This window comes from Gordionus sp. m RMFG-2023, chromosome 5 (genome assembly GCF_954871325.1).
Source record: "Gordionus sp. m RMFG-2023 chromosome 5, tfGorSpeb1-WG-v2, whole genome shotgun sequence".
NCBI classification, from domain to species: Eukaryota; Metazoa; Nematomorpha; class Gordioida; order Chordodea; family Parachordodidae; genus Gordionus; species Gordionus sp. m RMFG-2023.
Window position 1 is genome coordinate 27,916,142 of NC_088779.1, and position 15,222 is coordinate 27,931,363.

Consider the following 15,222-nt stretch of genomic DNA (forward strand, 5'->3'; position numbering starts at 1 on the left):
CTATAGTAGGTGTTGGTTAAGGCAAGGTAGAAGGCTTGCGCAAATTTCAGTATATGCTCTCCTTCATCATTTCTTTCTCCATATCCAAAACCACCATGATGCCTTTTGTAGCTATCTCTTGCTTTCCCCACATGCGCATTTAAGTCACCACCAATTATGAATAGGTCATCCTTAGGGTTTCCATTACAGCTTCATCGAGGATAGCTCTAAAATCATCTTTCTCTTCTTCCTTGCAACCCGTTTGAGGAGCATATACTGAAAGGATGTGTAGTATTGTGACCAATGCAGAGTTTTATCTTCATTAGTCTATCAGAGATCCTGTTGACTTCTACAACTGAGGAGGTTAGATCTTGACTGAGGATGATGCCGACACCGTTCCTATTGCTAACAAATTCCATTATAGTAGAATTTATACCCATCTCCAATCATCAAAGTCTTCTGTCCTTTCCATTTCGTCTCTTGTATGCACGCTATATCAACTTTTCTCTTGTTCAACATTGATGCCAATTCTCTCGTCTTACCTTTAAGCGTCCCAATATTCAAACTTGATAATCTTGTTTTTTTTTCTTTGCTTTGACCTTTACTTTACTTTTCACAGGTTGAAGGTCTACACCCTGCGCGTCGCTTGGAGGGAACGCCCTAGCTTTCATATTCATATTTCCATTTGTTTTCTTCATTTTGTTTATTGGATAGGTATCCTTAGCACCCGGCTGTCCAGGCCTGTCGGTGACCGGGGTGTCATCTCTAAGCTCCCAAATTCATCATACCATATGTCTTTACAGTGGCCTAATGGGTAAGATGTACGCTTGGAAACACTAGTATGAACAAGGACGCAGGTTCAATCCTGGTAAGAACCATAAAAACTTTCAAGTTTTTCTTCGATGACTGATGTGTAAAGACATATGGTATGATGAATTTCGGAGCTTAGAGATGACACCCCGGTCACCGAGAGGCCTGGACAGCCGGGTGCTAAGGATACCTATCCAATAAACAAAATGAAGAAAACAAATGGAAATATGAATATGAAAGCTAGGGCGTTCCCTCCAAGCGACGCGCAGGGTGTAGACCTTCAACCTGTGAAAAGTAAAGTAAAGGTCAAAGCAAAGAAAAAAAAACAAGATTATCAAGTTTGAATATTGGGACGCTTAAAGGTAAGACGAGAGAATTGGCATCAATGTTGAACAAGAGAAAAGTTGATATAGCGTGCATACAAGAGACGAAATGGAAAGGACAGAAGACTTTGATGATTGGAGATGGGTATAAATTCTACTATAATGGAATTTGTTAGCAATAGGAACGGTGTCGGCATCATCCTCAGTCAAGATCTAACCTCCTCAGTTGTAGAAGTCAACAGGATCTCTGATAGACTAATGAAGATAAAACTCTGCATTGGTCACAATACTACACATCCTTTCAGTATATGCTCCTCAAACGGGTTGCAAGGAAGAAGAGAAAGATGATTTTAGAGCTATCCTCGATGAAGCTGTAATGGAAACCCTAAGGATGACCTATTCATAATTGGTGGTGACTTAAATGCGCATGTGGGGAAAGCAAGAGATAGCTACAAAAGGCATCATGGTGGTTTTGGATATGGAGAAAGAAATGATGAAGGAGAGCATATACTGAAATTTGCGCAAGCCTTCTACCTTGCCTTAACCAACACCTACTATAGGAAAAAGGACAGTCATTTAATAAGATACGAAAGTGGTACAAGGAAAACACAGATAGATTACATACTAATCTCTCGCAGAAGATTAAAAGATGTAATAGACTGCAAAGTCATTCCAGGAGAAGATATCGCCGCACAACACAAGCTACTAGTCATGGATTTACACATCTCAAATAAATCCACTCAAAACAAGATAAAACTGGAACCATGCATCAAATGGGACAAATTAAAAACAATGACAGGTGCCTTTGCAATCAATGCAAACATTGAAACAATAGATTCCTAACAAGTCAGTGAAAAAATGTGGACAGACCTTTCATCCAGATTAATAGACAATGCCAAATCGACACTAGGCTTGACAAGAGGAGGCAACAAACCATACAAAGAACTATGGTGGTGGAATGAAGAGGTACAAACCACTATACAGGAGAAGAAAGCCCTTTATAAAATATGGTACAAATCCAAAAACGCAGATGACAAGACAAGATACAAAAAATCCAAGAGATTAGATACAAAGGCGGTGGCTAGAGCCAAATCTATGGCATACGATGACATGTACGAAGATCTACATACCAAAGAAGGGCAAAATAAAATATACAGATTAGCCAAACAGCGAGAAAAGAACTCTAGGGATATAAACGGAGCTCCGAAAGTAATCAAAAATAAAGATGGGAAATTGATAATAAAGGAAAAAGAAATAATGAGTAGATGGAGAGAATATTTTCAGGAGCTTCTCAACTTTAATCCGCACATACTGCATCTAGACGAACACTCCCCTTGTCAAAACCTTGTACAACCTATAACACAACAAGAAATAATCACATGCCTCAAGCATATGAAAAATAACAAAGCTAGGGGTCCAGACGATATTCCAATAGAAAGCCTTAGGGCACTAGGAGATGATGGAATACATCTCCTCACAAATCTATACAATAAGATACTTGGAAAGAAGAGGTTCCCCAAAAATGGAAGCAGAGCTATCTAGTTCCTATCTTCAAAAATAAAGGGGATCCACATAATTGTCAAAATTACAGGGGCATAAAACTAATGTCACACTGTCTAAAACTATACGAAAAAATAATTGAAAAAAGATTAGAGATATAATCGAAATAGGAGAGACTCGGTTTGGCTTTATGCCTGGAAGATCAACAACCGATGCTATCCACGCAATTAGGCAAATGAGTGAAAAATACAGGGAAAAGAACAAAAAGCTACACATGATCTTTCTCGATCTAGAAAAGGTCTTTGATAGAATCCCAAGAAAACTTGTCTGGTGGACGCTATGCCACAAAAATGTTCCCGAAAAATATATAAGAATAATACAGGATATTATATGGGCCATACAACAATGGTCCGTAGCACAACAGGTACTTCAGCAGGCTTCACAATAGCCGAAGGAGTTCATCAAGGGTCGGCTCTCAGCCCACTTCTCTTCATTTCAGTAATAGATGTATTAGCACAGTCTATACCTCAAACAGTCCCGTAGAATATGATATTTGCAGATGATATTGTGATAATTGCTGAATCTAAGGATGAAATGAAAGAAAGACTAGTGAGTTGGATAAATAGAAACGCACGGATTAAAAGTAAATAGAGAAAAGACGGAGTATATGGTCATAGGAGGAGATGGAACAGAGAGTATTGATATAAATGAATGGCAGATATCGGCAATTGAAAGCTGCAAATATTTGGGCTCCACTATACAAACAAACGGCACAATAGAAAAAGAGATAAAGAGTAAGATTAATCAAGGGTGGCTAAAGTGGAGATCTTTATCTGGAGTGCTATTTGATAAAAGAATCCCACACAAATTAAAGGGAAAAATTTACAGTTCCATAGTACACCAACTATTCTATACAGTTCGGAAACATGGCCAACCAAAGAATCAGACGAGAGAAGTCTACAAACCATGGAAATGAGAATGCTGAGGATGATTGCTGGGGTAACAAGAAAGGATAAAGTGCGCAGTACAAGAATACTAAGTAGTTTAAAGGTAGTGCCTATTAAGACTAAGTTAATGGTAAACAGACTTAGGTGGTATGGGCACACAATGAGAAGGCCTATGAACTACATAGGAAATAAAGTTAAAAGTTTGGAAATGATGGTAAAACGTAAAAGAGGAAGGCCAAAACTTCAATGGGGCCATAAAGTTAGAGCCAATATAAAGAAGTATAAATTAGATAAAAGAGATTGTATTAATAACATAAAGTGGAGAGAGATGTTGAAGGAGCTTACCACCAGAAAAGGTGAAAGCTAAAAGAGAAAAAAAAATAAAATAAAATATAAACGGTAAAAATATAATCGGCGCAAATATCGGTTTTCTGATCGGTTTCAAAGTTAATATCGGAAAATATCGATTCGGATCGGATGGGTGAAAATTTTTGGATCGGCACAAGTCCTAATTTAAATCATGTTTCTCGAGAAAAAAAACTGTTAATTCAAATAATTTTCTACATTTCTTCTGAAATAAGAGTATCGCTAACATTTCATTTATTTTTTAATATTCACGTACTGTCCTTTTTCAATCTAGTTTATCGTATTTAAAATAAGACGCCATATATTATGACACATATCAAAAATCGATCAATAATTCTTGGAACTAGTTTATCTATCGATGATGATAACATTCGATTTCATAAATAAAACTGTATATTAAAAAAAAATGATATCAATTCAATATATAAGATGGAGTGTTGTTAAACGGCTCGTTTTGAGGCGATTTTTAAAAACGGCCAACTCAATATTTTAGCCAGAAAAATATTGCCGAAGCCGAGATTTCGCTAATAAATGTCAAAACCTTTGTTCCTTTCTACAAATTAAATCTTCGGACTTGCCTAATTCTAGATGAAATATTGAGTTAGCCATTTTTAAAAAACGGCTCAAAACGAGCCATTTTACTACACTAACGAGATGGAGTTGCCTAGCAGCCATACATATTTGGATTCTATTAATGAATAACGCACCAATGAAACCAGTATCTAGGATAGTAAAATCAGAATTATCGTCCTATTTCTGAGTTTTCTACTCCTTTTTTTTTAGCACACGATTATATGAACATTAAATTTTATTATGATTTATTCATTATTTAAAATATTTTGATTTAAATCAAAAATGATTTTTAAAAAAAAATATATATATTATTCCTAATAACACGTGCAAGTTTTTAAAAAAAAAAGTATATACGCATACCAGATGGTTCAAAAAAAATGTCGCATTTTGAAATCTTCGTAACTCCGTACGCGTTACTTGTTGAGTCAATTTTTTTTTATAAGAAATTGAACTCAAGACCCTCAATTATTATATGGGGCTAAATGGGTTCCCATTATGTTGGTATGTGGGGCTAAATGGGTTCTCATTGTCATTATGTTAGACTGTAGCTGGACGTTTCGCCCTTTTTCTCAAATTTTTTTTCCATAGATTACAACCGATTTGTAAAATTATCGCGATATATAAAATGTGATTAATCGATAGATATATGTTGGCGAATCGTTTCTAGCCATTTTTTGTTGTTGTCGCGTTAACAACGCCTAACAATCTCATCTTCCAATGATCGAACACCAATTTGATTTTTTTTTGTTGTTGTTGTTGCCGAATTGGGGGGGGGGGGAGAGTGGGAGTGGGTTATACATCGCCAATTTTTTTTCTTCAAGTTTTGTCTAAAGATTCGAAGAAAGGGGAGGGGTCTTGTTTCCGGAATATGAATCCCATATTTAGAAGTCGCCTTTAAAAGCTCGTTGCAACGCAGCGAATATTTCACTTTTTCCGGGAATTTTTCGAATCAAGGCGCATTCTAATTTTTTGCTCCTTATAAGGCATGATTTTAATGAGATTTTTCTTATGATATGGATGGGGGGGGGGAATAGGGAGAGGGGGAGTGTTCATGAAAGACTTTTAATAAACAAGATTTTGCCTGATAACCTGAATATTTTACGTCATATAGGGAACAATTTTGAAAAAAATTAGCGAATCCGGCTATAGCCCAACCGTTTTAGGGAGAAAAAAAAATTGACTTTTTTTTTGAGTTATTCTCAAATTTTAGCATTTTATTGTATATATCTTAATTAGCTAAAAGCCGACATTTGAGTTATTTATTCTCAAATTTTAGCATATTTTTATATATATCTTAATTAGCTAAAAGCCGATACAATCAAATTTTCAAAGAATTTGAGCATATTATGCTTCATATATATTATTTCTTAAATAAAATACATATATATATATATAAATGACGCTTTTTTAAGATTTAAATTTTTTTCTTCTAATAACACGATATCTTTTATTTGACCCCCCCCCCCTCCCCACCGGTTCAAGAATATTTATTTTTCCAAAAAATTTTGGGAGATAATTTGATTGACATATTAAACGTTTGCGGCTGACATTTTACGAATATAATTATTTAGCTTCGGACCTTGCTCGAATACTGGAGCACGCTACCCAGAAGTGTCCCGGCGTGGAGGAATTATGGACCAATCTGTATTTCGCTTACGTTCGAACCCAAGATTTCAAGGCCCAATACAAAGTGGCGCTGGCTCTCTACAAATCGGCCTCCAACGGGCCGGGGCAGGTCGGGTCAGGGCACAAAGGATTTGGCCAAGATGGGCCTGGCAAGGCTAAAAGGGTTTACCTGCAATGGGCCGTTGTCTCGTTGGTATTGCAGGTTTTTTTTTTCGATTACATACGATTCATGATTTTAAAAAAAAATATACATATTATAATAAATTAAGGCTCTGGCAGATCCGGTGAAAGCCAAAAGCATTTACCTGCCTCTGGCTCATAAAATGTTGTTGACCAAATCCGCCTCAGCCATTAATCCCAAATCCAATCTTCTCAATGCCACCGTTGACCAAAAATCCCTTTCGGATATCGGTTCATAAATTATTGTGTCATGTTTTTGATTTTAATCCTTATCTATGGCATGTAGACACCAATTAATCCCTGTCAGTTTAGATTATAAAGGGTTTTAATGACTAGTTGTAGATGAAATTAAGCGAGACCTAGGAGTTAGGGACAAAAGAAGCGCATAAGGAAGCAGGACATAGTCGGGTTAGAGGTCAGAAATATGATTTTTTTTTTTTGAAAATTAAAGAATCTAATAAATATAATGATAATTAATCATGTATTCATAATGTTTGTTATAAAATTATAAAAATATCATGTAAAATTTAATTTTTTTAAAAATACTTAATTGAATCAAATTCAGAGATTCAGAGTTGTTAAAGTAGCACGCTACGGTAACGATATCTAATGGCGCGTTACTTTTTTCCCATATATTAATTTTGTTAGTGCGCTCCTTTTCTACTTTTAACTACTTTCAAAAAATATAGTGAATGTAACTATAAACATGAAAATTTAAATATAATGTTATAATTTTGAAATTTATATTTTCGATCTGTATTACAAACTTAAATCATTCTAGTGTAAATTGTCGTCCCAAATGGATATCGAAATTGATGTAAGTGAGTCAGACACAATGATAATATTAATGAAGTGGAAGGTACCCTGAAAGAAAATGTTCTTGATAACAATAATACAAATTTTCCATTTCCGAAATTTTATAAAATATTTTCAAATTAATGTAAAAACATGAGGTGTGGCTACAAATTTATAGGAAAAAATATATAATTAAATATTATCTAGTAGCTGTAACCTCAAAAAAACATCTCAAGGTAATTGTCATTTTTAAATTCTAATAATATTTTTATTTTGTAAAAATGTTCATGCCAATATTTCTCAGAAACTTGCTTAAAGTCATTGTCGAATTTTATAATTGATATAGTTCAGCTAATGTCATTGGTTAATAATCCATTATTTACCAAGATGATTAAAATTCTATTTCCGGGTGCAACATTTTTTGTCGTCGACACTAATGATTAAGATAGCAGATAACTTTGAAGTGATGAAAGATACTCTAATAGCAGAGTTGTTAGATATCCCGTTCTAAATCGTTAAAACAAAAATCGCTAATAATTGGGAACCTGGCTTATATCTCCAAGAAAATTTTCAAGTAAATTTGAAATTAATATTAATAGATACTAGGGGACTAAACACTTGTATTTAAATTGAAAATTTTAAAAAAATCGCTAAAATGGAAGAAATATCATCCAATTTCTAATTTGATTCCCAAAACTGGGATTTTGGATGATATTTCTTCCATTTTGGCGATTTTTTTAAAATTTTCAATTTAAATACATGTGTTTAGTCTCCAAGTATCTATTAATATTAATTTCAAATTTACTTTGAAAATTTTCTTGGAGATATAAGCCAGGTTCCCAATTATTAGCGATTTTTGTTTTAGCGATTTAGAACCTATCCCATATGAAATAAAGGATACTTAATATAATAGAAAATCCCCAAGACGCGTTTTTAAATCTAAAATGAATATTTTTGATGATTTTTCTTATATAAAAATATGTATATAAAATTAAAAAACTACCTTGCCCTTAAGTGCTAGTGTTGAGAGATTATTTAGTAAAGCATAACTTATACTTACTGATTGTTAGGGATGATGGTATAGAAATGATCTTATTATTAAAATGTAATAATAAAAAATACCATAATTAGTTATTTTAATTACAATAATTTTAGTCTTGTTACATCAATCAAATTTTTTATAATCAATGACTAACTATATTTAAATATTTATAAATGTTGATTTTTATGTATTTTATACTATACATTTACATTATAAGCAAAAGATAAAACAAATTTATTAAATATTTTGCTACCTTTTTTGACAAATAAAGGTAGCGCGCTACTCTTAAAAGTTGGGTTTAACAACTCTGCTAATTATAATATTATCTTCTCTCTCTCTCTCTTAAACTAATTATTTATTTTTGTGAATCGTTTATATTTGATAATAGAACTAGATTTGTTGTCCATAATTTTGGAGATGTCTTCGAATTGGCAGGAAGCTATGGACTTATTCACCAGCCCGACCGGAAGTTAATTTATATAATATTCCTTTATTTTTTTTAAAAAAAATAGTTAAATAGCGATGTTTAAATATGGGCAAAATACTATCCCAACCTTTATATATATATATATATATACTGAACCTACTCCCAAAAAGTCTAACGTGGTCGCCATTTTAAAAGAGTATATATATTATGTTTCATTCCCCAAAAATTGATGAACGAAAGGCTGTATATCCTGCCCTTTGCTCTGATGCATAATCTAGAAATAAGAAGAGAATTTTATATAAAATTCTTTAACCCTCAGCTTACGAAACAAAAAAATACCAAACAGGTCCAGTTGACTCTTTATATAAAATAAAATACTTTTTACTTTTCATTTCACATTATTATGCATTATTAACGTAATTTTAAAATAATGAAAAAAAATAAATAATTTTTTTTACAATCTTGATAAATTTTTTTTTGCATTTTTAAAATAAGGCATGTTTGTTCAACGAGCTTTTTTTTTTTATTAGATATATTTTTAGATTCTAAGAGGGTTTAGTTACCTATTATTAATGCCTAAATGACATTTTTCAACGTTGAAATTTATTTCACACTATTTGGTAGAATTCATCTTTATTCTACTATCTGCATGAACACAGAATGAGGAGGCTTAAGAATTACATTCTCGATCAGCCAATCAAGTTGAACTTAAATTTTTATGAATGACATTTTTTTAAAAAAAAAAGTCATTTTGTTGTTTTCTAAAATACGGGTTTAATTGCCATTTTTCATTTCCATCTTTATATACAAAGAATTTAGCCTGAATCGTCGGATCTTTCGAAGGAATGAAATGACACCTCACCCAGCTAAATTAAATTGACATGATATTCAGAATCCCTGCCTTTCTAGAGGATTTTATTCATATACATGAGATCTAACTATAAAAGAATATATTTTAGCAAAGAGAATATTTTGGCATGTAGCATATTGTGATAATAATTAAAAAAATCGGAAAATGAAATCTAAAAAGAATTTAAAAAAAAAAACTATTATCATTTAATGTCACGGCAGAAAGCCAGATGTTCGTTTTTTGCCATGTTCACAGTGGAATTTTCGGATAAAATTTTAGGAAAACTATCCCATAATATATTATTGGCTCATTCATAAAATTTCATCTCAAGAAAATAAACCTGAAAGCGATAAACAATCGAGTATGGCAAATAGATCTATTGGACCCAATTGGTAAACTAATTAAAATGAGATCCAAAATATATATGTGAGGATAACCAATCTCATCTTTAGACTAATATTGGCGCGATTAGATATTGAGCGAGCAAACCATAACTTTATATTATTTATTTAATGCATTTTATTTTCTTAAAAATATTATGTCTCAATAAACTTATTGTTATATATATATCTAAAAATACTTTTATTATCAAAGGCAAAATCAGGTACGGGGACATAACGGCGAAAGAAAAGATTGCCCAAATTTACCACAAAATGGAGAATTTCGAAATGGCCAACCAATGTTATCAAGAACTCATCAAAGAACAGTATGTTTTTTTTTACTATTATATATAGGCATCTTAAGATCTTATATTACGAGCTAGAATCCTACAATGAGAATTAGAAATAATTTTAAAAAAAAAATAAAATTTAGTAGAAAGGAAAGAGGAAAGGAAAGAAAGGCTAAATACAATACAAAATTTATACTCTTATGCACTTTACTTTGTATACACTTTAAATTAAATGGTAATATTTAAAAAGGCCGGACAATTGGAATTTTTACGAAAAATACTTGGACACCTTGTTTTTCATCGCGGATGATGAAATGTTCAAAGATTGCCTTGGCACCTTGCGCCACAAGAAAACCATTGTCCAAAAGTTTTTAAGATATATATTATTTTTGGAACCGCGTTCTCGTGGTTCCGGTTAAAGGGGTGGGGGAGATTAACCTGGTCTCTTATACGGAATACAAATAATATAACTATTCAATTTACACGAATAAATTGCTTGATTATTTTTTTTGGGCAGTTTAGTACTTTTTTGTAATCGTGTTTTATGTATGGTTGAGGAAGGTGTAATTAAAATTTAGCTAATTAATCGTGCCAAAGCTTGCAAAAGTCTTACCTAACATTGGATCTGAAATGTTTTTTAAACATCTTTCAATTAAAAAGAAACAATCGCGATATAATTTCGATATCAAAATAAAATATGAAAAATTTAGAAAAAAATTGAAAAAAATAAATAACATGCACTTTACTTCTCCGAAAGAAAGAAAACGATTATTAAATTGTAAATTTATTATTTATTTTCCCATATTTATTTTCTTCTTACTATTTACTCCTCATTATTAAAAAGGCACAAAATTCTTAAAACTACCCAGGCTTCCCGTCTACCTTCCTCTTCTGCCCTTCAAACCGCCGGCCAATTTCTCAACGGGGTCATAGCGTGGTCCGTTACGCGAAGCGTCAAAAGGAGAAGAGCGCCCCATATGGCTAAACTAGACCTGGCCTTACGGTGTTGTGTCGTTAACGGGAGAGGGGGTCAAATGGAACATTTAGGTTTCAAATTTTGGAGGGAAGGAATAAAAAGATAAATTTGAAGCCGGAGAGGATAGAGGAAATGAAATAGATAAAAAGTAGGAATTAAATGGAAAGGAAAAAAAAAATAGAATCGAGATAAGAATTAAATTGAAGGAAATGAAAGGTAGAAAAAAAAATAAAAAGGATACATACGTAAAGGGACACGAGAAAATGTGAATTTAAGAGTAATTTATTTATTTTCTCCACCATTTTAGATTTTGCGTTTTTTTCTTCTTCTTTTAAGATCAAGCCGATCCCACCGCCTTAGTCATCGAATATATCGACATGTTCGGGTCAAAGCCTTGTTGCTTTTGGGACCTGGAATACTTTTTATGCGTTCCGGCCTTCAAATCCCTCGTTCTTTTTAAAGAGGTTTTCGTTAAAAAAATACAATTTATTAAGTATGTTTCTTCGTTCATCATTTCTGACGCAAACGCTACATAATATTGGCAAATCACCCCCATTTTTTTTATAACCGATTACCCAGGAAATCTATCACCTATACCTTGGGGGTTTCCCCTCATAACTCAATCAGGGAAGCTGTAGTAGGAAAATTTGCTCATGCCTCAAGGCGGCTTCGCGATTTTTTTACGCCCCCGCCTCTAGATTGAGGAGCCAATGAGGAGCCAACTGCGCAACGTTATTGGCTAACCAACCTGACGAATCCTAAGTTCGAATCTGGATTCCCCGCCCAAATTTTTTGGGAAAAATCTGTTTAGCCTTTCTAATTCCCCCTTTTTTTTAAAAAAAAATATGAATTTGGTGAATAGAATTCTCGTAACCAATTAGAAGAAAATGTTAAGGAAATTTGGAAATGGGAGAAAGAAAGAACGTTACGATGTTTATTATTGCAAGAAAACTAGTGTTTGTTAAAGGGTCCGATTTGGGTCGATTTCTAAAAACGGCCCGATTAAGATTTCAGCTCAAAATTTATCTAGGGCTGGAGAATTTGCTCTTAGATGGAAGAAGGGTTTGAACCTCTATCTAATCTCGAGGCTTACATTAATATTGCTTTGGCTAAAATTTTAATTGGGCCATTTTTTTAAAAAATCGACTCCTACCAAAAATAATAATTCCTTATAAAATTTAGATGAAAAGATGAAATTTATGATAGGAAAATAATTATTTAATTGCAAATTATCTTCGCTGATTTATATTTTCAAATCCATTTATTAAGTTGGCAAAAAAAGAAATAAATAATGTGTTTTTTTTTAAAATAAAAACAGGTTTTCGTGACCAAGATGGAATCAACGTTTCATGATTTGGTATCCAACAATCAAGAAGTTCAAATTAAAAATATAATAATTTTTTTTTTAAAGGATCCCTGCATTTGATCAGTATTTAAGTTAGAAGCCCGGTCCGACAGGAACATCAATATTAATCACTGAAATAGAAAAAAAATGTTCCTTTTTTTCTTAGAATTCAGCCTATATCTTATGAAGATGAAATATTTCATGAATGACTGATATTTTTTTGAATCGATAAAATTTGTAATGGCAAACGTATTTTTGTTCTCTGAAGTAATTAAACATATTTATAAGGAAGAAAGTATGCGAAAGATGTTATACTTGTACTTTATAGTTCTATATCAATTTCTTCTTAAACGCCGGGCCAGACCAATAAAAAAGTCTCTCTTACAGATGTCTGGTATTAATAACATTTGAAGAAGTCACAGTATTCTTCACCTCATATTTTTTTTGAAACCTACTTTAGAACTTAAAAAAAATTATTTATCGATTTGTTTGTATAGGAGTCTAAAGCTATTAGCAAACGCTTGAACATCCTCTATACCTTCTACAAACTGGGAAAGTATATGGGGTACTTCGACGACCCCGTTTCTCTTAACCCCGGCGTAATAATGAATTCGGAAAATACTACGCCGAGGCTGGATATCTGCAAACGATTGGTATCTCTCTATTTCAACGCTACGCGGGAACAGGTTTCGACGGTAGATAACCGAAATTTTCTTCTTTTATCCGCTTGCGATTGCTTGTTTGACATTTGGACCGAAATTACGACCCCGAAAGATGGTTAGCCAAATTTTAACCTTTTATGAACTGAGTCACGAGACGATCATCTAGGTCATCCCACTTGAAATTGGACAGGTTTCGTAGACTTCTTTCAAATCTAATGTAACTCTGCATGATTATTATATATGCTGATGTGAGTGATGCAAAATCACTTGAGCAATAATCTTCGGGTTTGCTTAATAATTTTTCCGGATTAAAATATTGAGTTAGACATTTTTATAAAATCGGCTCAAGTGGAGCCATTTTGCATCGCTATTTGTGAGGACCTATGCAATTTTTTTTTTAAGATCTATAAGACCCGAAGATATGATGCATCAAAGCTATAAAAAATGAAGTTCTTTCTACTTTGGAAAAAACCGTTAAAAAATAAAGATCACCCAAGAACTTTAATGATAGAAACCTATATTTGATAGCGTTAGATAGCCCTCGAGTACCTTTCTTAAAAATAATTTAATTTAATTTTTTCATTTCCGGAAAATTTCAGGTATTTTTTCATTTCCGGAAATTATCAGGTGTTTTTTCATTTCCGGAAAAGCCAATTAGGATGGTCGCTATTTATTTTTTTAAAACTTTAACCCGCCATATCTCCGGAACTAATTAAATTAGAGCTTTAAAAAAAAATTAAATTGTATAGGTTCTCACAATATGTAATATGAATCACGAAAAAAAGTTTCATTCTACTTGAAAGAGGTCCACGAAAATGCCCCCTTTTTGATCGATTTTTTGAAATAATAGATGATTTTTTTGTTAATATTTCGGATTAATTCCCGAACCCAAAGGAAATGCGACAAAACAAGAAATATTTTTTTTTCCAACTCATTGTCACTGGTGTTGTTAAACGGCTCGTTTTGAGCCGATTTTTTTTGTAACGGCTAACTCAATATTTTAGCCAGAAAAATATTTCCTGGGCCTCGAGATCTCGATAATATATGTCTAGACCTTTGTTCCTTCTATGTGCAAAATCTTCTGGTTTGCGTCATATTTTTCTGGATGAAATATTGAGTTAGCCATTTTAAAATCGGCTCAAAACGAGCCGTTTAACAACACTAATTGTCATTGTCACTTTACTATTTTAAAAATTTGAATTGACTAAATTTTATAGCATTCAAATTAATGTGATTTTTTTTCCCCAATATTTTATTCGGAATTTTGAGACAATATTGTTTTTTGACCTTCATTTTGATTCTTTGTTGGTTAAAACAAAATAAAATTCCCCGTTTAATTATTTTTGACAGAAAATAAAAATATATTTATTTAAATTATGTTTACAAGAATATATATTTTTTTATTTCACCCGAACTTCGAAGGGTAGTGAGTTTAGTTTTAGTAAATTATGATGATCTTTGAAGGATAGGTGGGGATTCACGTCGCACTCTCTAGTGATGTCCCCGGTTTTGGGTTTTACCAAAGTGTGTGAATAAAAAATAAGTTTGATTTAAATCAATGAGTATTTTTAGAAAAAAATCACTTGATTCAACTAAATATAATTGTTAACAAGATTCATCGTTTAAAAAATCGCTTTATATTTTACACCAAATTACCTCGCTAATATAGCAGTTTTGAATAAGCGTAAATTATGTGAAATGTAAATTTTTACAATAAGCAAATTTAAATGTAAAAGATTTTATCCATAAAAAAATACTTAAAAATGAAAAACTAATATCCAAACCTGCTCCCAAATTTGGATTGGACAAGGCCAAGGATGGAAATAATTTTTATTTCAGGGTCATTCCACGTCAAATGAGCAAAAAAAATGAGATTTTCGGCCGACCCCCTTCGATTTTTTTAAAATTTGGTAAGCAAAGAAAGGTCAATGTAACTAAGATATAGCCATAATTTTAGCCTCCTAACATTTATATTTTTGAAGATATTAGAGTTCAAAGTGGCAAAAATGACGTATTTTTACCAATATCTGCCTTCATTCAATTAAGCATATCTTAAAAACTACATAATTGTAAATAACAAATTTAATATCAAAATTACGTACAAAGATTCTACTTTTAGATAAAAAAATTTTTTTATTTTTTTTTCCAATT

The 15,222-nt window shown here is 32.4% G+C and overlaps 1 protein-coding gene across 2 annotated transcripts in view; it reads left to right on the plus strand.

Moving 5' to 3' along the window:
• LOC135930467 (N-alpha-acetyltransferase 25, NatB auxiliary subunit-like) overlaps positions 1-15,222 on the plus strand; it is a 43,516-nt gene that overhangs the window by 5,847 nt on the left and 22,447 nt on the right. For both annotated transcript variants that reach the window (XM_065467268.1, XM_065467270.1), the window contains exons 4-12: positions 6,070-6,326; positions 6,394-6,535; positions 8,530-8,610; positions 10,013-10,124; positions 10,339-10,455; positions 10,933-11,135; positions 11,401-11,528; positions 12,383-12,439; positions 12,907-13,186. In XM_065467268.1, coding sequence (XP_065323340.1) covers positions 6,070-6,326; positions 6,394-6,535; positions 8,530-8,610; positions 10,013-10,124; positions 10,339-10,455; positions 10,933-11,135; positions 11,401-11,528; positions 12,383-12,439; positions 12,907-13,186 — 1,377 coding nt within the window. The remainder of the gene's footprint in view (positions 1-6,069; positions 6,327-6,393; positions 6,536-8,529; positions 8,611-10,012; positions 10,125-10,338; positions 10,456-10,932; positions 11,136-11,400; positions 11,529-12,382; positions 12,440-12,906; positions 13,187-15,222) is intronic.